The sequence below is a fragment of the Carassius auratus genome, chromosome 9, assembly GCF_003368295.1.
Source record: "Carassius auratus strain Wakin chromosome 9, ASM336829v1, whole genome shotgun sequence".
Taxonomy (NCBI): Eukaryota; Metazoa; Chordata; class Actinopteri; order Cypriniformes; family Cyprinidae; genus Carassius; species Carassius auratus.
In genome coordinates this window covers 10,907,020-10,929,807 of record NC_039251.1, presented here as the reverse complement: position 1 = coordinate 10,929,807, position 22,788 = coordinate 10,907,020, and the positions used below count along the sequence as shown (strand labels likewise).

General features: G+C 36.4%; 2 protein-coding genes across 21 annotated transcripts in view; both read left to right on the top strand.

Annotated features, from left to right (window-relative positions):
- LOC113108335 (collagen alpha-1(XVIII) chain-like) overlaps positions 1 to 12,258 on the top strand; it is a 74,164-nt gene extending 61,906 nt beyond the window's left edge. For 7 of the 9 annotated variants that reach the window (XM_026271372.1, XM_026271371.1, XM_026271369.1 and 4 more), the window contains 32 exons: positions 178 to 240; positions 370 to 456; positions 543 to 590; positions 1,273 to 1,410; positions 2,068 to 2,130; positions 2,697 to 2,741; positions 4,086 to 4,208; positions 4,291 to 4,359; positions 4,438 to 4,464; positions 4,570 to 4,668; positions 4,769 to 4,804; positions 4,894 to 4,983; positions 5,063 to 5,092; positions 5,237 to 5,272; positions 5,368 to 5,427; positions 5,512 to 5,589; positions 5,829 to 5,864; positions 5,969 to 6,022; positions 6,117 to 6,188; positions 6,291 to 6,356; positions 6,464 to 6,494; positions 6,698 to 6,751; positions 6,953 to 6,987; positions 7,072 to 7,194; positions 7,281 to 7,434; positions 7,526 to 7,590; positions 7,692 to 7,823; positions 8,581 to 8,613; positions 8,751 to 9,059; positions 9,145 to 9,342; positions 10,107 to 10,222; positions 10,634 to 12,258. In XM_026271372.1, coding sequence (XP_026127157.1) covers positions 178 to 240; positions 370 to 456; positions 543 to 590; positions 1,273 to 1,410; positions 2,068 to 2,130; positions 2,697 to 2,741; positions 4,086 to 4,208; positions 4,291 to 4,359; positions 4,438 to 4,464; positions 4,570 to 4,668; positions 4,769 to 4,804; positions 4,894 to 4,983; positions 5,063 to 5,092; positions 5,237 to 5,272; positions 5,368 to 5,427; positions 5,512 to 5,589; positions 5,829 to 5,864; positions 5,969 to 6,022; positions 6,117 to 6,188; positions 6,291 to 6,356; positions 6,464 to 6,494; positions 6,698 to 6,751; positions 6,953 to 6,987; positions 7,072 to 7,194; positions 7,281 to 7,434; positions 7,526 to 7,590; positions 7,692 to 7,823; positions 8,581 to 8,613; positions 8,751 to 9,059; positions 9,145 to 9,342; positions 10,107 to 10,222; positions 10,634 to 10,847 — 2,784 coding nt within the window. In that variant the 3' untranslated portion in view covers positions 10,848 to 12,258. The remainder of the gene's footprint in view (positions 1 to 177; positions 241 to 369; positions 457 to 542; positions 591 to 1,272; positions 1,411 to 2,067; positions 2,131 to 2,696; positions 2,742 to 4,085; positions 4,209 to 4,290; positions 4,360 to 4,437; positions 4,465 to 4,569; positions 4,669 to 4,768; positions 4,805 to 4,893; positions 4,984 to 5,062; positions 5,093 to 5,236; positions 5,273 to 5,367; positions 5,428 to 5,511; positions 5,590 to 5,828; positions 5,865 to 5,968; positions 6,023 to 6,116; positions 6,189 to 6,290; positions 6,357 to 6,463; positions 6,495 to 6,697; positions 6,752 to 6,952; positions 6,988 to 7,071; positions 7,195 to 7,280; positions 7,435 to 7,525; positions 7,591 to 7,691; positions 7,824 to 8,580; positions 8,614 to 8,750; positions 9,060 to 9,144; positions 9,343 to 10,106; positions 10,223 to 10,633) is intronic. The other 2 variants (XM_026271373.1, XM_026271365.1) reach the window with 2 other exon arrangements.
- Positions 12,259 to 20,201: 7,943 nt separating this feature from the next.
- pcbp3 (poly(rC) binding protein 3) overlaps positions 20,202 to 22,788 on the top strand; it is a 60,941-nt gene continuing 58,354 nt past the window's right edge. For 3 of the 12 annotated variants that reach the window (XM_026271400.1, XM_026271399.1, XM_026271398.1), the window contains exon 1: positions 20,206 to 20,526. The gene's annotated coding sequence lies outside the window, so the exon portion shown is untranslated. Of the gene's footprint in view, positions 20,527 to 22,788 lie in introns of all 12 variants that reach the window. The other 9 variants (XR_003292774.1, XR_003292777.1, XR_003292776.1 and 6 more) reach the window with 5 other exon arrangements.

Here is a 22,788-nt window from a genome sequence, read left to right as displayed (position 1 = left end):
ACCTGGGTCAAGTACATTTAAATTTGAAATTATACCCTATTTGGGGGGGGGGGGGGGGGGTTCGTTTTTACTATACAAAATGGGAAGAAAAGTATGATTGTATTTTTTATTTTGTGTGTATGTTTTTGCATTCATGCGTTTCATGTGCAAATAATGAAAAATCTGTTTTGGTAACAGGGTCAAGTTGGACCTCCTGGGTTTCCTGGAACTCCTGGGAGTTCTGGACTCAAAGGAGAGAAAGTCAGTTTGTTGATGTCAATTATCTTGGCTTATTATGACAGTATCTGGGTTGTGCACCATTTAGAATTGAATGTGAATGCCTTTTACAGTATGCCAGTTCAACTTTTGGTTCTAATGTTTTCATTTTAGGGAGATCGAGGTGAAAGTCAGCCAGGACCTCGTGGGCCTCCAGGGCTTCCGGGCCCACCGGGACCCCCATCTCTCTCAGATAGGCCTGTGAGTTCATTATTAGTCAGCTGTTTTTGTAATCGCTTTCCTTTTAAAAACTGTTTCATAATCTTTCCTCTGTATTTATTTTATAGACATTTGTGGACATGGAGGGTTCTGGGTTTGATCTGGACAGTGTGCGGGTACATCCTTATATTAACTTACAGCATAAAGTCAGATCTAGTCCTCAACATCTAGAAATCTCCATTTTGGAATTATCAGTCATTGCTGATATTCTTCAGTTTACTTCATATACACTAATGCTTGAAAAGTTTGGAGTTGGTAAGATTTTCTAATGTCTCTTTTGCACACCAAGGCTGCATTTATTTGATCAGAAATACAGTAAAAACAGTAATACTGTGAAATATTATAACAGTTTAAAATAACTGTTTTCTTTGTCTATTATATTTTAAAATTCCTGTGATGACATGGTTCAATTTTTAGTAGTTATTACTAAGGTTGTCAGTGTCACATGACTTCAGAAGTGTTTCTGATATGCTGATTTGATGCTAAAGAATATTTCTTTTATTATTCAATGTAAAAAAAAATGTTTTTGTGAAAACTGTAATAATATTTTTGGAAGTTGGAAAAATTGCATTGAATTGAAAAGTTTTGTAACATTATAAATGTCTTTACTGTAACACTGGATCAATTAAACATGCCCTTGCTGAATAAAAGTAGTTTTTTCTTAAAAAATAAAAATAAAAATTTGTCCAGACATTGGATGAAGCAAAATGTGGGGGTTTGTTAACATTTTATTTTGTAATTCTTAATTTCTTTCTGTTTATAAAAGCTTGCAGTTCTTAACTTTTTATTTGTTGATAGGCAATGCCTGGTTTGCCTGGCCTGCCTGGTCCTCCTGGTCCCCCTGGTCCCCCCGGTCCCGCTGGCACTGGGTCTTCAGGCTCTGGTGGTTTTGGGCCTCCAGGTCCTCCTGGGCAAAATGGAGCTCCAGGTCAACCGGTAAGTCTAAGGTGACATGATGCATGTTTATAAGCATTGGTTTGGATATGTTGAGTCAGAATAAAGCTTTATAGCGAGACGTGGCCATGTGGGTAATGCGCAGTGTTGGGCAAGTTACTCTGAAAATTTGATTAAATAGTTAAATAGCAGTAATCAAGTTACTTTTCTGATTACTTTATTTAAAAAGTAATTAAGTACATTACTAGTTATGTTACTTTTTCTGTACATCCATTAAATTTACATGAAAAAGTAAATTCTCTGATTGGCCATTACGTTACAGAAATCAACATTGCTTAACGCTGCAAACAAATGTTATAAATAGAAATTCTGCTCATGCTTGCATCTGTTAATCATTTTATGTTATATTAGTTGTTGTTTTTGCTTTTATGCAATAGATGAATAACAAATTTTATGTTGGGATATTTCTGTATTGCAGGAGTCCTGCAAATGATTTTATTCTCCCACATCCCGCACACACATGAGGCTATTATAATGCGATAAATTACTAAAAAAGTAATCAAATTACAGTAAAGCGTTACGAAGTAATGCGTTACTGCCCAACACTGGCAATGTTTGTGCTCTGATTGTTTCTCCCTGTCATAAAAAAATGTAAAATAATTAAATTAAAAAAAGGATCTTGTTTTTTTTTTTCAACAGGGACTTCCAGGTCCATCAGGTGCTGATGGAAAACCAGGCTTACCTGGCCCAAAGGGAGAAAAGGTAGGAAGTCCAATCTCTTCTATTAAAAACTAGAAAAAAACTGTGTATTTAACATTGTGATTAATAAACCTGGAAAAACCTTCTTTAGAAATTAAAGAAATTTTAAGAACGTTGCCTTAAAACATTTAATTATCTAAATTTAGCTTTTTGTGGATGCTTGTGGAGAGTAAACATGTTCACAAGCCAGCGTGATGATATTAGTTGGTCTTATTGGAGAAATTTGTAAATTAAGCATACTATACGTTTTTAAATGCATTATTTCATTATTTATGGCTAGGCTCAATGGGTGTGCAATAACATACATCAGAGGACACTGGTTGGACCCTCTAATCACAGTCTGGCATACAAATGTTAATCCAACCTGGCAGTCTCTATAAAATGTTTTCTAAAACATCCTTATGTAAAAAAGTCACAGCAATCCATTGGTAAAAAAGTGTAGGAACCCTGTCCGTACATAGAGAGCTGTGCTGGTCCTTTAATGGATTTGGAGTTGTGTAATTCAGCTCTGTTGAGATCCTTGTAATGGAAGCTATCTTTAGACACTGGACTGATTTTGTGCTCCACAGGGCGATGCGGGTGAGCTGGGCCTACCTGGACCTGTGGGAGAGAAGGTCAGTTTGCGTAATATGGGCTCCTCGTGAGAAACCTCTAAAGCACTTGTGCAAAGTATGCACGTTCATTTGCATATCACATATCTGAATGTTAAGTATAAATGTCTGTACAAGCTCAGCAATCTGGAATGCTCTGTATGCGTTTAATAGGAATTACATTTGAAAGAAAATAATGTCATAATGTCCTATCCAGGCGTGATGAAACAGTATCCTATGAGAAGTAATCTGTCTGTCTTCACAATAATGATTTCTAATATAAATGTATAATATATAGTTTTGTGGAACAGGATTTTATACAAGTGAGATTTCACTGTCAGCATCAGAAATACAAAATTGTAGATAATTACAAACCTGTTTTTTAGACTATCAAATATTATAATTTTTTCTTCAAATTTCATTAAAACTTATTTGATTTTGTTATTACCAATTATCATTTATGTACAGATTTTTTTGTTTGTTAACCCCTTTTCCAAGACCCAGACTTTCAGTCTTAACGCATGAGAATCTATAATTAAAAGGTTTTTTTTTTTAATCTTGAAAATTGCTTGACCATTATAAAAACAAATATGACAGTTTAAGCAAAGTGAAATAATCATACATTATTTCAGTATTTATAGTATTTTATGAAAATGATTTAGTGTCCTTGGTTTGCAAGCGGATGGAATTCCCTTAGTGTAAAATTAACATTTTCATTAAGATAAATATTTTTTCATAATCCTAATCATCCAGTCATGCTGTAATTTTGCCAAAAAATAAAATAAAAAAGAGACATAAAAAGGAGTCATTTTAATCCATTCATGTAATTTTATAGGGTTCCACAACAGATTGCTTACAGTGAATACTTTGAAATGTAATGGAAATAACATTGTAGAGCAGTTGTTCATTATCAAAAGTGCTAATAGTTGAAGAACAATGGAAGAATGGCGTTGCTTTATTGTGTCATGCCTAGATAAGACAGATTTCAGAAAACAGCTTTTTCAAACCCACTCAGGGTTCTTTTATGTTTCTGTCTCTGTAGCTAAACTCCTGCTTTCCCAGCTATCTCTATGATCTTCTCTTCTGCTCTACCTCATCCTTCTTAAAGCTGCAGGGAGGCAGGTAGCAGGTCTTGAGTGTGGCAATTGATTTTCTTCCCTAACATCTCAACTTTCTACACCACAGTTCTAATACATGAAATGAAATGATATATTCAAACACTGATGCTAGTGTGGAGTCTTTGTGACATTGCTTTGTTGATGAATTGCCTGAAAGTGCAAACTTAAATGTTGTGCTCTTGGTATCTCGAAAGCTTACTTGATCTAGTAGTCACCCTTCTCATTGATTTCTTTCTCCTTGTGTTTAAAGGGTACCAAAGGTTCTCCTGGTTCCCCTGGCCTTCCTGGAGAGGGTGGACTTGCTGGACTTCCAGGACCAATGGGACCTGTGGGACCACCTGGTCCTCCTGGCCCAAGCTATCATGTTGGTTTTGTAAGTACTAGTCAGTCATACTTAGCATCTCAAAGTCTTTTAGGAAAAATGCACAAATACTGAGCTCTCTGTATGTGTTCAGGATGATATGGAGGGCTCTGGTGTTCACTTCAGTTCAGTCCCTGGAGTAAGAGGACCAATGGGAGTCCAGGTTTGTTTTTCTGTTGTACTTTTATTTACCTTTGTTGATCTGTAGCAGTTCATTTATTGCAATCCTATTTAATTTCAGGGACCTCCTGGTGACCCAGGACCACAAGTAAGACTTCATTTATTTGTTTAAATGAGATTTTATGCTAAAGATATCATGTATAGGTCATGGCTAGAAGACTGTGTGAATTTATTTTTATATCTTGTTCCTCAGGGTAAGACTGGCTTACCAGGATTGCCTGGTGAGAAAGGAAGTGAGGGACCTCAGGGAAAAGATGGCCAGCCTGGTTTGGATGGATTCCCTGGACCACAGGTGCGTTTCATTTTAATAAAACTCTTAGGTGAAAATTTACTAAACAGCCACTGATGTGCAGTACTTCAGGCTGATTTCATTATTTAGCATTTTCCTGCAGGGACCAAGGGGCGACAAGGGAGACCGAGGTGATAGGGTGAGTTTACTTTTGGTCTAAAGTGGTTTAGTGACTTTAAAATCATAAATGACTTATTTAATAATTGCTAAATGTGATCCTTTGTTTAGGGTGAACCTGGTCGAGATGGAAATGGACTTCCAGGTCCACCCGGCCCCCCTGGACCACCTGGACAAATTAATTATCATTATTCTGAAAATGTAAGTCTACACATTTATATTGCTTTTAGCCTGTAATGGTTCATGTTTGTCATTCTGTTTGTCATTTTCTTTTGTACAGTATGATGAAACTGGACGACCAGGGCCTCGGGTATAATTAAATTTTTTCTTCTGGTAGTCTATTGATAGTATGATAAATGGCATTAGGATACCAGAAATGGTCTTGTCGGCATTGAAAAACAGACTCTTAATATCAAATTTTGTAATATTCATAAATTGTTTATATGATTTTCAGGGTGGGGCTGGTCTTCCTGGTCAAGCAGGATTCCCAGTAAGTAATGCATTACATATATATACATGTAAACTTTATAGTCATAATTATGTGTTTTATAATCAATCTTACACTCCATGTCTTTAACTAATCAGGGCCCAGTGGGACCAAAGGGTGACAGAGGAGAACCTGGATCACCAGGCTATGGCATTAAGGTTTGTAAGCAAAAACTAATAGATAAATCCTAAAATGAGGTGTTTAAAAACCCAGAGTTGACTGCAACATCATTTTGTTTGTAGGGGGAGAAAGGAGAACCCGGCCTAATTCTTGGACCTGATGGAAACCCATTTTACCCTGGTGGACTAATAAGCCAAAAGGTTTCATTTGTTTGCTTTGCTTTGCTTGGTTTTGTTTAAAAAAAAAAGTTGAATTGGATATTGAAGTGCCCACATACAGATTCGACTTTTTGCCGCTAAATAATTAAAATAAATCAAAGTTTCTTCATATTTTTAATGGCTTAACTAACATTCAAAAAGGAAAATACTTAAGATTAAATAGGTGTGCAAACATTTTAGTACTGTACATCAAAATGTATTTCTTTTTTTTCTCTCTGTAGGGTGAGAGAGGGCTTCCTGGACCAATCGGACCTCCTGTATGTTTGCATTCGTTACATTTATTTATTTTTTTTACGTTAAAAGTTAAAGATGTATTTGGAGCATTCTGAGCAACATCTAAGTCATACCTCGTTTTATTCAGGGCCCAGCTGGCCCTTCTGGTTTAAAAGGTGAATTTGGAATGCCAGGCAGACCCGTAAGTCTCTCAACTTTCATCAACAAAAAATATTCCTTGGCAGACAACAGCATATTCAACTGACTATGTACTTGAATTCATTTTCTGGCTGTAGGGCCGTCCAGGTGTGAACGGTTACAAAGGAGAGAAGGGAGAATCAGGGTCAGGCTCTGGATATGGCTACCCAGTCAGTACACCACAAGCTTTTGAATTTGAAAATAAATGTGTTCCTTTGTTGATTGTTATATATATAGCTTTTCCCTCGTAAGTTATTTTGTGTCTTTTCAAGGGTCCTCCTGGTCCCCCAGGACCCCCTGGTCCCCCTGGACCTGCTGTGCCCTTGGACAGATTCGGTGTAAGTGCTTTTTGTGTCAAATAAGCTGTAATTCATGCATTAAAATATTGCAAAATGAGCTCCATAGGCTGGCAATGCTGAATTGAAGTGGTATTTTTCCATTTCAGAGATATGAAGATCATTCGAGGAACTATCCAGGTAGGTTGTTACAGTCGTTCTTGTCACCGCAGATAATTTTATTTCCCTTTTAATAACTTGTTTTGCTCAAACAATATCGACATTACAGGAGAAGCATGTATTAAAAACTGCATTTGATATTGATTTAAACAGAAATTAGTTCAAATGTCCAGATTCTAATATATTCACCAACACTGAGCAATGTGTTGTTTTGTTTTCCTAAGCTATGAAAGGAGAGAAAGGAGACCAGGGAGCTCCTGGTGTTCCGGGATCACCAGGTAAAATTTACAACTGTTTCTAGACATTCAGGGCCAGTGGCAGGTGAGAATAACAAGGCTCTCTCTGTCTCGGTAAATCTTAGTGACTCCCTGGCTAAAGTACCGGGACTTACTACAGTAGCTTGACATCATTATCAAATCATTGTAAAAGATATTGTGTTTTTGAATGTATTTAATGCAGTATTCTCTCTTTTTCCACAGGTTTTTCCTCTAACTTTGATATATATGCCCTAAAGGTGTGTGATTCTCTAAAGTAAAGTATTGATGATACAATTTACTTATGATTTATCCAATGCAAAATATGGTATCTGTTTCCTCAGAATGAGATGAAGGGGGAGCGCGGTGAGATCGGTCTTAAAGGAGAGAAAGGAGAGCCAGGAGGTGGATTTTATGACCCTCGTTTTGGAGCTGTACAAGGACCACCAGGAAACCCTGGACTTCCTGTAAGAATGATTGGGTATTTCTAGACACAATTTGAACTGAGGACTTGCCTGCATATAAATGATCTCATCAAAGACATCTTTTCCAGGGGCCTAAAGGAGACTCAATCAGAGGTCCCCCTGGGCCGCAGGGCCCACCAGGAACTCCTGGAGTTGGTTATGATGGTCGTCCAGGAGACCCAGGACCTCCTGGACCCCCTGGTCCTCCAGGGTCACCGTCATTGCCTGGAGCCTACAGACCACGTAAGAGAAAATGAGTACAATTCTTAACAAACAGAATATTTTTGAGGAACTAAATTAACAGACAGTGTTGTGTGATTTTTGTTTATTTTAGAACTTAGTATTCCCGGACCTCCAGGTCCCCCCGGCCCACCAGGAACTCCTGGCAGTGGATCTGGGGTGAGTGTGGGACACTGATAAAAGAAACTACTAATGGCACGATAAGATTACACACCTGGTACTTTATACTTTAATCATACCCATGGTATTAAATGTGCCAGCAGGTGGCTTTCCTGAGGTCTTATGACATAATGATGGCTACGGCACGCAGACAGACTGAAGGTGCTTTGATCTACGTTTTGGACAGAAACGATCTCTACCTCAGAGTTCGGGACGGTATCAGACAAGTGATGGTATTGTGCTCATTTTTGTTCACACCTTTTCATTTATAAAAAAATTAATTTCTTACATACACTAAGCATTGTTATAATAATCATTTGTTGAAAAAAAAATTGTCTGCCAGATTAAAGTTAATGTTGATGTATAACCATTTTGTTGTCATGTGACAAGTATACCATAAAACAGGAAATCATATTTAAGTCATGACAGTTACAAGACTGTCAGGGTCAGTAAGTTCAGATTTTTTTTAGAATTGACATTTTTATGGCATGTCAGGATTTGAGCTGTTTGTCATAAGAGATAACCCCGCACATTTTTTTAATCTTATTAAATAATTGTGAATAAATAAATAAATCTATCTTTTTGGAAGATAGAAAGATCCTTTCATTGCTGCAAGTCAACAACCAGAATGTGTACTTGGGCCCATCATCGCTGCTTGCAGCTTTATTATTATTATTATTAAATTATTAATTATTGGGAAAGTAGTTATTTAAGAACACTCAAGATGTAATAAAATATTATACTTTTTTTAGTTGGTCACACCACTTGCCATTTTTAAAGCTGTTAAATCTTAATTATGGTATGATAATATAAAATGACAAAGTTTTTTTTCATAAACAGAAAACTGTCATGAATGCACATATTTCTAGAAACACATAAACTTTCGTGCATTCTTATTTGTCATTATATTTATGCAGTTTTATTTGTCAAAATGACTTATTTGTTTTGTTCCGTCTTCTCAAATTTGAACATTTTTCCTTTTATTTGCAGCTTGGAGATTATAAACCCTTCTATGGAGAGGTGGTAAGCAGTGTGAATAAAGCTCTTTTTTATTCTTTAACATTCAAATAAGCACCCACAGTTTAATAAAAGGAGGATGGAATTAGTGGATGTGCATGTTAATTCCTGAAGGTATGACTAGCTTGTTGGCTTTTCCTCAGGACAATGAAGTGGCAGCGGTCCAGCCGCCCCCTGTTGTTCACTATTCCCAAGACCACACAGCTAACAATGGGGCAGAGCAGATTTCTCCACCACACCCGCCGATCGAGTTTCCAAGGAGGGAACCAGAGAATAGAAACCCCAATCCACCTGACTCCCGTTACCCAGATCCACGATACCCACCCTACACCGATCCTGTACAACCACACAGATACCCTGTACATCCAGAGAGGAACCCCAGCACTCCAGCCCGGCACCCCAGCCACTCTGTCAATCAACCAGAAGGCCACGTCCACACTTCCGGACCAGGGGTTAGTTCGGTCAACTTTATCGCAGCATACTCACAGATTCCCTGAGTTTATTTCCTTTCTGACACAATTTTCATTTTCTGTACAGTTGCATCTTATTGCCCTGAATGCTCCACAAGTGGGCAACATGAGAGGCATTCGTGGGGCAGACTTCCTGTGCTTCCAGCAGGCTCGCGCCGTGGGCCTGAAGGGAACGTTCAGAGCCTTCCTTTCTTCCAAACTGCAGGATCTCTACAGTATCGTGCGCAAATCTGACAGAGAGACATTACCGATTGTCAACCTCAAGGTGTGTAGCAGCATTTTTTTTGTATCAATGAGATAGTATAGTTTTTTAAGATTTTGAATTTGCTCTTGTAATTTTTTTCAGATTACTTTTAGTTAAAATTGTTGTCATTTTTATTAGTTTTTTTTACATTTCAATAAATGTACATTTATTGAAATGTATTTTTTATGGTTTTAGTTTTAGTAAACAAATAATGACCACGTTGTATATTCCATTACTCATACAGATATGAATTCAATGTATTTTAAGTACTCTAATAAGTTACTACAATCTAAAAGCGACAAATGTTGGTGCGGTGGATAAGGCACATGCCTTTGGTGTGAGAGACCTGGGTTCGAATCCACTGTGAGACACCAATGTGTCCCTGAGCAAGACACTTAACCCCTAGTTGCTCCAGAGGAGTGCAAACTCTGACATATATAGCAATTGTAAGTCGATTTGGATAAAAGCGTCAGCTAAATTAATGTAAAATATATTAATATTATTAATAAAGCATCAGATCATATACCAAATCTAAAATATTATGTTTTTTTCCCACTATGTAGAATTATTATTAGCCTAACACTGTCTGTCTGTTGCAACTCTATGTTTTCAGCGAAAACCGTTTATCCTCGTTTTACTTTTTTTTTTTTATCATGCAGCCCAGTTAACATTCATAAATATATTTCAGTGCTTTTTTAAAAGTTCAAAACTCATGACCCATGAGCTCACTAGATGATCTTGAATGTTTCTTTATCTTTTCATGGCATTGATATTCTCCTCTGCAGGATCAAGTCCTTTTCAGAAGCTGGGAGTCTCTCTTCAGTGACTCAGAGAGCAGGATGAAGGACAATGCTCCTATCTACTCGTTTGATGGCAGAGATGTCCTGCGGGACAGTGCCTGGTGAGTGCCAGTGGCTTTGGCTGATCCTGTGAACCCTTCAAACAGACGCCTCAGCAGAGCATCCTGTCACTTTCCATTTTCCTTTCAAAACACTCAGAGTACTAGAGCTACAGATGAATGCAGTATAAAGTATTGTTCTCTCTCTCTCTCTCTGTTTCTATTCTGAATCTTTCAATGATTCAGAGCCCAAATTTTAGGCCAGTCCAATGATTGACTCTTCCTCAGAACTCATTGTAGCTGTCTGGTACCTTGTAAACAAAATGTAGTTTACCAGTTGGTGGATTAAAATCTTGTGCACCCTGATCCCCTGATTTGACTTTGCAATTTTGGAAAGGTGTTCCTGCTTTTGAATGCAGTCTGAGGCTTTCTTAAACCACCTAAAATGACCGTTTTTCTTCCTCTATCCTGTAGGCCAGAGAAGATGATCTGGCATGGGTCCAGTGGCAGGGGTCACAGGCAGACGGATAACTACTGTGAGACGTGGAGGGCCGGAGACCGTGCGGTGACAGGCTTGGCCTCATCTCTGCAGGCTGGCCAGCTCCTCCAGCAGACCTCCAGCAGCTGCTCCAGTTCCTACATCGTGCTGTGCATCGAGAACAGCTACATGACACAATCCAAGAAATAAAGCCGTCCTGAAGAGCCTTTGAACACTCGACACAACCATTTATACAGGCCCAGTTTCGCTCCAGTAGATGCCTGTATCTAACGAATGGAGAAAAAAAATGAAAATGACAAATTTGTTTTAAAAAGAACTGAGTCTGCCTAAAGGAGAATTTGCCAGTCATCTGTTCTCTCACCGTAACGCCAAAGAGGCAGGTTGAACGTGGAGGTGTTTGCTCTTTCTCAGGGCATTGGCACATATTTTTCAGGGGTTTAAACCAGAGAAGTGAGGCCAATTGAGGCAGTGTTTTTAAAATGTTGTATATGAATTGTTTGTCATCAGTTTTTTTTTTTTTTTTTTTTTTTATAAGATGTCTTAATTGGTATATTAACCAATTTTAGCTATATTTTTTGTGTAACTTTTTCCACTTATTTGTCTATACCGTTTCCATTTTCATCCACGGTTTGTTGGATACTGAGGGGCAAACCTGACATCTTAGTTTTAGGATTAAAAAAGAGAAAATATTTATTTTGCAATAAAAAGAGCTAAAATATGATTTGAAACTTTAAACCATTTTTTTCTATTTAAGTAAGCACTTTTTCTTACTTCCACAGATAAAAGTGCAAGATTTAAATAGTTAACCGTAGCCACTCTCTCGAAAAAGCTCAAGTGGGCAAAAACAAGATGCTTTGAATACTTAAATTCTTATCCCTCAAAAGAGTTTTTGTATAAAACAAATGTATTTTAAATACTTCTCTTGCATTTATGGGATCACTGTGTTTTTATAAAAAAAATGTTAATTGTGATTAATGTGAAATTTCATATGGACATTCTTCTTAGTGTCATTGTTTTACACTTCCGGTTGATTCCAGAAGTTTTGATAAAGCAAAGTGAATGATATAAGTAAAGAGGGGATTTTTTTAATGTAAAAAATTCTGTTACTCAAAAATTGCGGTTACATTTCCTATAACTCATTGGACATTTAAGAGGCTTTGGTTGCATTCGTTGCTTTTCACTGATGAAACCGCTGCTGACAGTGTTGTGTGGGAGAGACAGATGTGTTTTATGAAGACACTTTATCTTCTATCCATATGGAATTTCAGACACCTAATCCACTGTAGTGCTACTGATGAATTCAGTACAATCCTGTGGGCTTGTAGTCTTTTTTTAACCAGTTGTGCTGTACCATGTCTCAGAGGCACTGAATAAATGATTCTGTTTTTGTTTGCCACAGTTACTTTGGCACTAGTTCTTTTGTATCAAAATCTATTTTCTTAAAACCTGATCTGTCTACACATATCTTAGACTGTGTTCTCTATTCATGCACAATATTAACATATCAGAAATTCATTCACAAGCCATTTCATATCATGAATGTGTTTACTGTTCACTGACTGATTACTAAAAAAATAAAGGTACATTTTTCCTCTCCCAAGTATTAACTTTGTATTTTAGACATTAAATTCATAAATGTTTTTTCTTGTCTTCATTTGTGAGATTCATTTTCACAAATCCACAATCATTAGATGTTTAAAAAGGTTATTTAATTTATTTAGTATTATATATATATATATATATATATATATATATATATATATATATATATTTTTTTTTTTTTTTTTTTTTTTACCCAAAATGGCTATTTACTTAAGTGATATACATAAAAACAAGAACTCACTGTCAGGTTAAGATTAAGTGGTATATATTCTTAATTCTAGTTCACATAAAAGCCACCTTTGATCAGCTTAAGTGCTCTTCATTCTCAGTGCTTGGAACTGTAAACTATGCGTTTCTACTAAATGCTGTTTAAGCGCTGAAATACTCTTCGGAAAATATCTTCTGTGCACCTATGGCAAAGGGCCCCAAAGTCCTGATTCATGCATGTCTCTAAATTGCACAGCGTGCCCCTTTGAAGACATTGCAATCCCTCCTCAGTGCCTATTGCACTGATTCTCTGTCCACCTGAAGGGTTTTACAGCCTGTTCAATGGGATTTAGCAATGTGGCCTTGAGAGGGCCTCAAGGCACAAATCAGAGACTGCTGACAGCGAGATGGTGAAGCGGCCCCTTTTGTATCTCAGGACTTAAAGGTCCTCTGCAAGCATTTCAGCCAGGTGCACTAAGTCTGTGGTAAAATAACCCATGGTCATTTGAGAAAGCTGATTAAGTGAAAATTAAGCTACATGGTGTGCCAAAAAATTACTTAAATGCTATGGAAATTAAGGAGTATGGTTTAAAATGGTTTCAGATGGAGAATGGATCATCACTGTGCAGGATGACAGCAGAAACTCTGCAGGAGTTCAGCATGACTGTCTTTATGATTAACTATTGTTGTGATCTGTACTGAAACAAAAGAAGACAAAGTTTTATTATAAGGTAAAAGTCCCTAAATGCACAAATCTTTTCACAGAAACTTCCAGATGAGTAATGGGTGCAAATTCATGTATATTGAACAGCAGCATATCCTGCTACTGCAATGGGGGACCCTCAGGGGAAGTCCCAGGAAAACAATTTAGATTAAAAAAAAAATTGTCTGTCTTTCATAAATTTTTGTTATAAAGATTAAAGGCAAAAGTGGCTCAATTTAGCTTAAACTAATATAGTGCAGCAGTTCGTTTCATCTGTACAATTTCTAAAATAACTTTTCGCCTCATCAGTCAAATCCTTAGTTTAGCACTCATTTCGATTCGTATTTGTCTGAAAGAGACGCTCTAAGTGGGAACGGCTGATGCTGAGAATCGTTTGGACAGATTCATTCTGAATGGTAGCCTAAAGAGACAAAGCACTAATTCAAAGACTCAACCGATTCATTAAAAAGATCCGACTCAAAAGAACAATTCGTTCACGAATCAGACATGCCGCCGGTGGTTAAATATAAAACCTGTGTTATTTTTCACTACAGTGTTAATTTAGCCTTTTATAAGGTTCTCATTTTACGTTGTCTAGTTTGGAAAATGTCAAATTGGTGGGCTACGGCACGTCAAACAACGATGGTTGGTGATGGATATTCAGATTTTGAATCATCAAGGCCTAAATACTTGACCATGACGTAAACCAGAGAAAAGAGAGTCACCAACAAAACATCTAGAATGGTTATCAGGTAAAAATATCATTCATAAGATTCAGCAGAAAATAAGCAAGCGCATTATTTTTATCTGCTGTTTAACGCTACAATCGCGCATGATTCGCTGTTTTTCTCGATCATGAATTCCTGTGAACACGTTTTTGCTCCCTCTGTGCTTTGATGCGGCTTCTATGGAGTGTAGACAGGTGAATGTAACAGTAACGCCCCTCGGTCTCTCTCAGAGAGTTTGTCCAATATTCAGGTAATTTCTCCTCAGTATGTATTAATCGATTTTTCAATTTCAAATACATAATTCAAAACGTTTTTATTCTATCTATCTATCTATCAATCTATCTATCTATCTATCTATCTATCTATCTATCTATCTATCTATCTATCTATCTATCTATCTATCTATCATTTAAGTGTTTCTGGGCAATGTGTAAGACTCTCTTCAATAGCATTTCCTTAGACTTTAAGGTGTATGACAATACAGAAGAGTGAAAAGCAAACCTAAGATATTCACTTTGATTAAAATATGACAACTAGTTTCCACAGTATGAAAAAAAAAGATTACTTTTATGTTTCTTTTGAGTCATGACTTTTTGATATACAGACTTAAGCTTAAAATAAGTTTTATGGATACATATATATTGTGCCTACATGTGATTTTATTATTATTATTAATATTATATTTAAACATGTTTAATGACTAACTTTTTATAGAGGAGTTTGACTGGATAGTTAAGGAGAAGTACACATCCATTTGTGATATTTCATACTTTTGCTTTAATATTATTCTGAAATGTGGAAAATTGCTGATTAAATAAAATAGAAATCATGCTTTTACTTCTAGTGTATAAACATAACAGTTAGGCTAATACAGCACTGAAGTATCCTAAATATATGCCTTCATTTATTTTTTTTATTCTTTGATATCAGTTTTTTTATACTGACCCCCCAAAAAAGGGTCAACAGATCCAAAGAGCTTGTTACACCCCTGTGGAGTGATATAGTGTCCATGTAAGTCTTTGTGACTGCAAACACATGGAACAATCTGCAGCTGACTGCAATCTCTAGCGCTGGCACAGGAAATCTATATTTAGCTGCAAGTAAGTAATAACAAAGCGCATCCAAATGGTCTACAGACGGTAATGATACGAGAGCAGGACAAGATGTTGGCTTTAATTACATTGGTAGCGGAGGCAAAGCCATGTCTGTTAGACGTGCTGTGTTTATGCTGTCTTTGTGAGTCACTGAAATGAAGATGCTGTGCCGCTGAGCGCTGTTGGTTTTATGGAGGTGGTTTATGCTGCTGCTTCATTTACTATCTTGTGCTCTCGTCTTTGCATATGAAGATGCCAAAACTGTCAATAAGATGCTGCTTAAATGAGATGTCTCAAGAATGGCTATGGAAATATGATAGCCCTCATTACTCAAAATTATACTGAGCAAAATATTGGCTTATTTGTTGCACTAACAATTAAATCCTAGTCATTGCAATCTACAGACTGTCAAGGTTACTAAACCATATGAGTAGGACCCAAAATTAATTTTATGCCTCACAATGCGCCAGTGGATGTTAAATGAGGTGATTTGCGATCCATAAATATTTTTACTAACCATGAAAATGTATTTTAAATAAAGTGTTAAAGGAGTCATATCATTTAGGAATTGAAAAATCATTTATCTTTTGGGAGTTGATTGTGCTATAAAAAGCTTTAATTTTATTATTTCCAATCCCAAATATCATGTCACTTATGCCAGATAAAAAAAAAAAAAACTAATGAGAGTCAAACTATATTGCAATTGGTCTTTTATTGTAATTTAAAACGAGCTCATTGTAAAAAAAAAAAAAACAAAAAAAAAAAAACATGCCGTTGTTTAAATTTTTGCAGTGCAGGTTCAGCTGAAATGATCAGTAGTGGTAGTAAAGCACCAATAATTTTATTCCCATTCACACAAATTAATTACAGGACAGATGATCAAATAATATAGGTTTATTTGTAGGGATGAAACGATATCAAAATCTCAAAATATGTTAACATTGCGATATGAAGTCCACTATACAATATATATTGCGATATTTAAAAAAAAAAAAAAAAAGAATTGGGGAAAAAGATTTGAAAATTTTGTTCATTTTAAAGTTAAATTATTCTGTCTTATGCACTATGAGAGTTAAAAATTAGGAGCTGCCACCCATCCTCTAAACTAAGAAACTTAACTCAGAAAAAAGTCAGTGAATTGACTTGTACCAGAACTTTAAAGGGGGCTCAAACCCTCTTTTTATTTGTGAAATACTGTCTCAGTCTAAATTACATCCACACTGGTGTTTTAGGAAGCCAAACAATTAGACTATAATAATAATAACAACAATAACAGAAATAGCCATATATTGTAAAGCAATTGCACTGTAAAATAAATTAAAATTATTATTTCATAGATATATTCTTTTTGCTTTACAGTAGGGAAATTCAAATTACAATATTGTACATGTTTCCTAATTTCTACTTTTGAAAGATATATTTTGTATTTGGACTGCATTTAAACAGCTAGCTATCAGTAATTCATACTGCACTTTTAAGCTTTTATTTTGACAGAAATGGCTGTAGAGCTTTTATTTTGAAGAAAAACTCCAGCTTCAGTGAAAAAAGGCTTACAAAAAAGCATCTCACTACAAATCTAGTGAAATGCTGTAATCATCTGCCGTGAAAATAAAGCATAACTGCTGGCCATCGCATTCCCAAATGCTCGCTAAACTTACAGCAAAAATAAAGCATTCATTCACCTTGAACAGAGGCGTTCTGAGGCACGGAAAAAACACAGAATCACGAGCTGTTCGCCTGAATGAAGTGTGCGCTTCAAAACAAGCTGCACAAACAGACTTTGATTAAGGCATATTGTGATTTTGATTCCAGTTCATTTGACAGATTTAGTACTGTGTCAAAGCAAACTGGCCCAAAACACAATTTAAAGACCATTTATGTTAGAATAAGAAGTTTAAATATATATTTCCAAACTACACTTTTTTTGCCCGGAAGACCTTTTGTCTCGTCATGTGACCACAATAATATAGAGACTTTTGATGTTGATAATATTGGTAAATCCCTACTTATTTATTTTTTCCTTGTAGATTTTTGTAGATTTCCTTGTTCCTTGTAGATTTTTGACCTTAAAACAATAACCATACTGCAGAATTTGTAAAGTAATAAATTCTTTTGTTTTTGCATTACATAGTCGGCTCTATAAGTATGGCTTTTCTTCCTTTGACTTCGTAAACTTACTCAATAGCTCACCTGGTACAGTGCAATGAGTCCTGGATAACATGAGTCATGATCAAAAAGCTCAAAGACTTGAAGAAGCAAGTCATTAAGGGATATATCTTGCTTCAACAAATTAGCTTTTATGTAACATTTTCTAAAACTGTCAAATAGGTTTTGTGTAGGTGGCACGTTATCTTTAAACATGATAATGCATTAATCTTATAGAGCCACTCACTGGACAATTCATTTCTAAAATGCTGCGATATGTGCAAAAATGAACATAACCAAACATTGCTTTTAGCACAACCTGGGATATTATTCTTTCAAACTTACAAGAACCAATGCAACATCATTTTGCAGAAATGCTGCTACAGGCATGTTTCCCAAAGAACCTGGGTTGGATTCATCTGTTGTAATTCTTAAAACAAATGTAACCCAATTATTCCGCTTTATTTAAAACTACAAAACCACTATTTATTTCTGTTTAAGGCCCACATATGTTTGTTTTCATTGCCATTCACTGTTTAAAGACATCAAGCCCCAGTATAATGACATCCACTTATGTATAAGTGCCACATGTTATAAATCCTCTTGCCTGAGCGATGCCCATCTACCCTGCTAAGCATGACATTTAAAGCATGATTGTACTCTAGAATTAATGAATATTTGATGAGATATCTTTCTGAAATTGTAGACTTAGGCAGTGGTGTGCCATGCTCCCAAAACCCCATTGTTGTAAATGCATTTATAATGAAACAGATCTGTGTCTCAGACTGAATGAAAATCATTAGGGAAGTAAGTGTGATGACAGCCTCGATATACAGGCTGAATAAATACTAGTTTTTGTTATAGTGATTGTGGATATTTACGCATCAAGCCATACATAAGCCATTAAATCTCTAGTGCATCAATGGATTTATGTCTAAATCTCTGTTATTGCTGGCACAGCGCGGCAATGGTTTTGGCAGGTTTGGCGGTGGAAGTTAAGTGCTTTTTTCCCCTCACTTCTCTCTTCTTAGACCGGCGTTCACTTGTACGTTTCACTCTCGCGGCTCTCCACACACCAGTATCTCTGCAGCTGGAAACATATCCGATGTGACATCTCCTCCTGTTGCTCATGCATTTTTTATGGGCCCTCCTCTCCCACCCAGTCCTCTTGGAGGAAGCCCTGCGCTCTGTAGCATGCCACAGTCTATAGCACATTTCACTTTCACTGTGTTTAAGCTGCTTTACTTGTAAATACTGATACGCTGTTGTATGTGATGTCTGGAAAGGCTGTTTGTGCTTAAGTTTGTGCTTGCTCATTTTATGCATATCGGCCCATGTTATGATGCATGATATCGATAGGTGCATCGATTTCACCGCTGCACAAGATTCACTGAGCAGAAGTGCGTACTACTTCTGAGAAACCGAGAATGACTCGGGAGCCCCGACCCTGAAATAATGCCTGGTCGCTTGGACGTCAGCAGAATCGGGTGCTAAGAGAAGTTTCACCACTTTGAGCACCACCTTGTCATCCTGAAAGTATATAGAGGTGCTTCTCCTTGCGGTTGTTAATGGGACATTATTACATCTCTGTCCCCGCATCGGTCCTTCCTGCTGTGAAGGGGATAATGTGCATTACATTCGTCATTCTAACAGTTCACAATTGATCATTTCTCAAGCCAAGACCTGAGCCAGAGTATTGATTTGGAGAACGGAAAAAAAGGTCTTGTGAAATGAGCTCTTTGTTCCAGGTCTATGATTTTGGTTTTGTGCAGTGAAAGTCTGAGAAAAGTCAGAAATTAACTTTTTGATTAACAGACATTATTTGCCACCCCAGACACGATTTTAAGATGAATTCCTCTATATCTTTCATATATTTAAAACCACTACAGTTCACAAGTTTAGCATTTTATAGATTATGTAAAAAATTGTTAGAAGCCTTAAATTTGTTGTTAAGAAGTCTTTTATGCTAACCAAAACTGCATTAAAAAAAAATACTGTCAGAAATACAGTAAAAACCAGTAATAGTGTAAAATATTATTACAATATGATTATTATTATTATTATTATTTTAAATTATTTGAATATATTTTAAAATATAATTTTTTACTTTGATGGCAAAGCTGATCATTCTGATTTGGTGCGCAGGAACATTTCTTATTATTGTCCATTATTATTGTGTTGCTTTTTAATGTTTGTGTGGAAACCATTTTTTTCCAGCATTCTTTGATGAATAGAGAATTGGGGGGAAAACAGCATTTATTTGAATATTTAAAAAAATAAAATATGTGATTTAAATTAATAATAATAAAAGTTTTTAATTTTATTCTTTCAAACAAGAAATAAACAAACAAACAAAACCGTACGCCAAACTTTAGAAAAGTAGTGAATATGTGTAATAGTATTTGATCAGTTCATTTAAAATTAAATCAATTTCAACTCACAGATTATGTGTTATGCATTTCTAAGTCTGGTTATGCATAATAAGTGATGTCAGATTCCGCCATAAATTAATGATAATAATAATGATAAAAAAAAAATCCATTTTGTTATGTTTTTTGGCAAACATTTTGTACAGAGTGTTTTGATACAAAGCTTTTTTTTTTTTTTTTTTTTTACATTTCTGCCCCGATTCTGAATTTCGGGAGTGAAGCACCAAGCCTGAAAGTGATAATCATGCGCATTGATCACCATGTTAAAAATTCCTATTCCTTCTCCTTCTCTTTACGCTTCATTTCTGCCTGCTTAACATCATTGCACCTTTCCAAAGCCCATCCCGTGTAGCCTTTGCCTGTGCCAGTTCTGCAGTGGAGCATGCAGTGTTATTCTGCTAGGTTAAGTGCGGCACAATCTAATTACTCTAATGTCGGTTGTGGTCTTAAATCACACTTATTGGGTAAGTGCGCGCGTTTGTCTGTCCTTCAGAAGGGAAGCTGCTCTGCTCTGCTCTCGGACTAATTATTCCAACTGGATATGAGCAATTGCACTTATTGGCTAGGGCATGGCACCGGCTGCCTGCGCTCCTATTCGTTGCCAGTGAATTCTGCGTGTGATTGGGTCCTGGGAAGGAGTGGGAGGGGCGTTCTCTCTTTCCTCTCTTGCTGGAGCGTGTGTGGATGTGAGCACTCTTTTCTCTCCTATTATTTGAGTGGCTGCAGGTACTGGTGTCTGCCTCTTTGCCTCTGTGCCAGAGGGATAAAGAGGGAAAGAAAGAGGACTAGTGCTTCATATCCCCCGTCTGGCCTCCCCATCTCCCTGCTCCCTGTCACTCCATCCTTCCTTCCTCCCTCCCGGACCACCCGTCAGCGGCTGGATCAACCCGCCCGGACCCTCCTCCCACAGCCCCTTTGACTATCCTCACTTCACCGTCCCGTCTTGTGAACTGAGTGCAGGTAAGCCAGCACCTAGATGTGACTTTGTTGTGCTTTTTTCCCCGCTTCTCTGCACTCTTTCCTCTTTGCATGTCATTTTGTCTCTGTTTCTCATACACATGCTCTTTCACACGCACCCTCCCTCACTCTCCCTAGCTTTCAAGTTTTCCCCTCTGGCAGTTCCTCTCAGAGGAAAGCGTGCAAAGAGAGATGAGGGATTAGAATCTGTGAGGTCACTGACTGTTTTCGAGCCCAAATTCAGTACTTACCACTTCATCTATGTAAGACTATATCTGAAGCAGTGTAATGCCCACTGGCTATGGATACGCTGGAAAACCGATGCACCGCACCACGATCTGAGTGTGTACTTTTGCTTCACACACTTCCTCTGTGTTGTCCTTGACCCCTGCAGCAGTTTATTTTCTGTGTGGCAGAGTTGTTTAATGCTGAGGTGTTTAAAGGAAACTTACAGATGCTTTTCAGTTCTAGGATTACCCATGTCATGACTGACATATTCAAATAAAGTATTCATTGTTAATTCAGACATTTAATATATTCAGAAACATACTTTATGCAATAAAGTGCTTGTGTTTTTTTTAGAAAAAAAGTATTTTAGCAAAAGTTTTTGTATTTTTAAAAGGTATTTACAACAGGCTCTGTAAATACAAAAAAAAATACATACATATATTAATAAAAATATTAATATTATAAAATATTAATAATAACAATAATAATAATAATAATAATAATATAATTTCTATTTTTTTCTCTACCAGTCATCCATTTGTAATCTGATTTTTCCGAAAAATTTAAAAATAGCACTTTTAACATTGCTTAGCATGTCATTTGTCCAGTTTTTGGCAGCATGACCTGTGTATCTGACCAATAGTTTGAGAAAGCAGTTATAAACATTCAGTGCTTGTTGAAATTAGTGGGACAGAACTTATGTCCCCGTGGGAAGTTTGTATTTATGAGTTAGGAAGTTGTAATTATGATGTCAGGCACATTCAAATCACATTGATCGAAACAAGATGGCAACGTACCTTTTCTACAAAAAATACAGCAAGGTTTTTTAGCTTTTTTAACTTTTACAAAATGAAGAATGCATAGCAGGTGTTTTTAACAATATAAAGGTGCTGTAAATTGAATTGTTATAAACAATAAAACAAATTTATCATTCTACAAAACAATTATGTTTTGTACATGAAACTTTGCACGCTTTAACAAATTTACCATCAACTACAGATGTTGAATTCATTGTCTGCTATGCTATTTTTCTCACTTTCACACCCCAAACTTAGAAACTCTGGGCTCAATGAAATTCAGCAATTATTTGCAATTACAATTTGCAATTACAATTGCAATTTGCAATTACAATTTTGTGTTGCCTTTCACATGCTATCAGCTCCTAAATACAGTCTATCTGACGTGACTGGAATGTGCCATTGTACTTTTTCATTCGACATATATTTGCACAAATCTGGCAGTAATAAAAGTGAGTATCTGAAAAAGGAGCTATTAAAAGCATAACGCTCATCAGATTAATATCCCGTCATCATTTACTCAACTTCACATTATTTCAAACCTGTATGACTGATTTTTTACTGTAGAACATGAAAGAAGATATTTTGAGATGTTTTTTGTTTTTTTTTGTCCATACAATGGAAGTCAATGGTAATCAAAACTATTTGGTTACCAACAGTATTTTCCTCAAAGCATTTTCTATTGTGTTTCACAGAAGAACATAAAAAAGGTCTTAAACATCATGATGGACGTTAAATGCCAGAATTTCCATTTTTGGGTGATAAACCACCCTTTAACTTTTTAATCCTTGTTTTATCAGAATAGAGAGAATATAAAGAGTTGTTAATATCTCTAATTAGAAACTATTGTTCCATCAAGACGGTTGTTGACCTGAAGTAGAAAGCTGACCATAGAAGTTTGGACTTGCATACCAGGATGCACTGACGCGTGAAATCGAATCGCTAGAAGCATTAGCTTTAATATACTTGTATAGAGTTCTAAATCTACAAAGCACAGCAGACAAAAAACTGCTTAGGTCTTCATCCAGTTCAGTGCTTTGATGTGAATGGGTGCTGCGTGAGATTGAAGTGGTACAAACATCAATACCGCCCCATCGTTTGACAGATCTCAAACTTGTCTCCTGCACTTTAGGGGTAAAGATGTTTCCAATCAATCTGATTAACGCCATTACATGCCCAATGCTCGCTCTTTTTAAAAGCACATTATACCTGAACATATTCCCCTTTATTAATCAGTTTT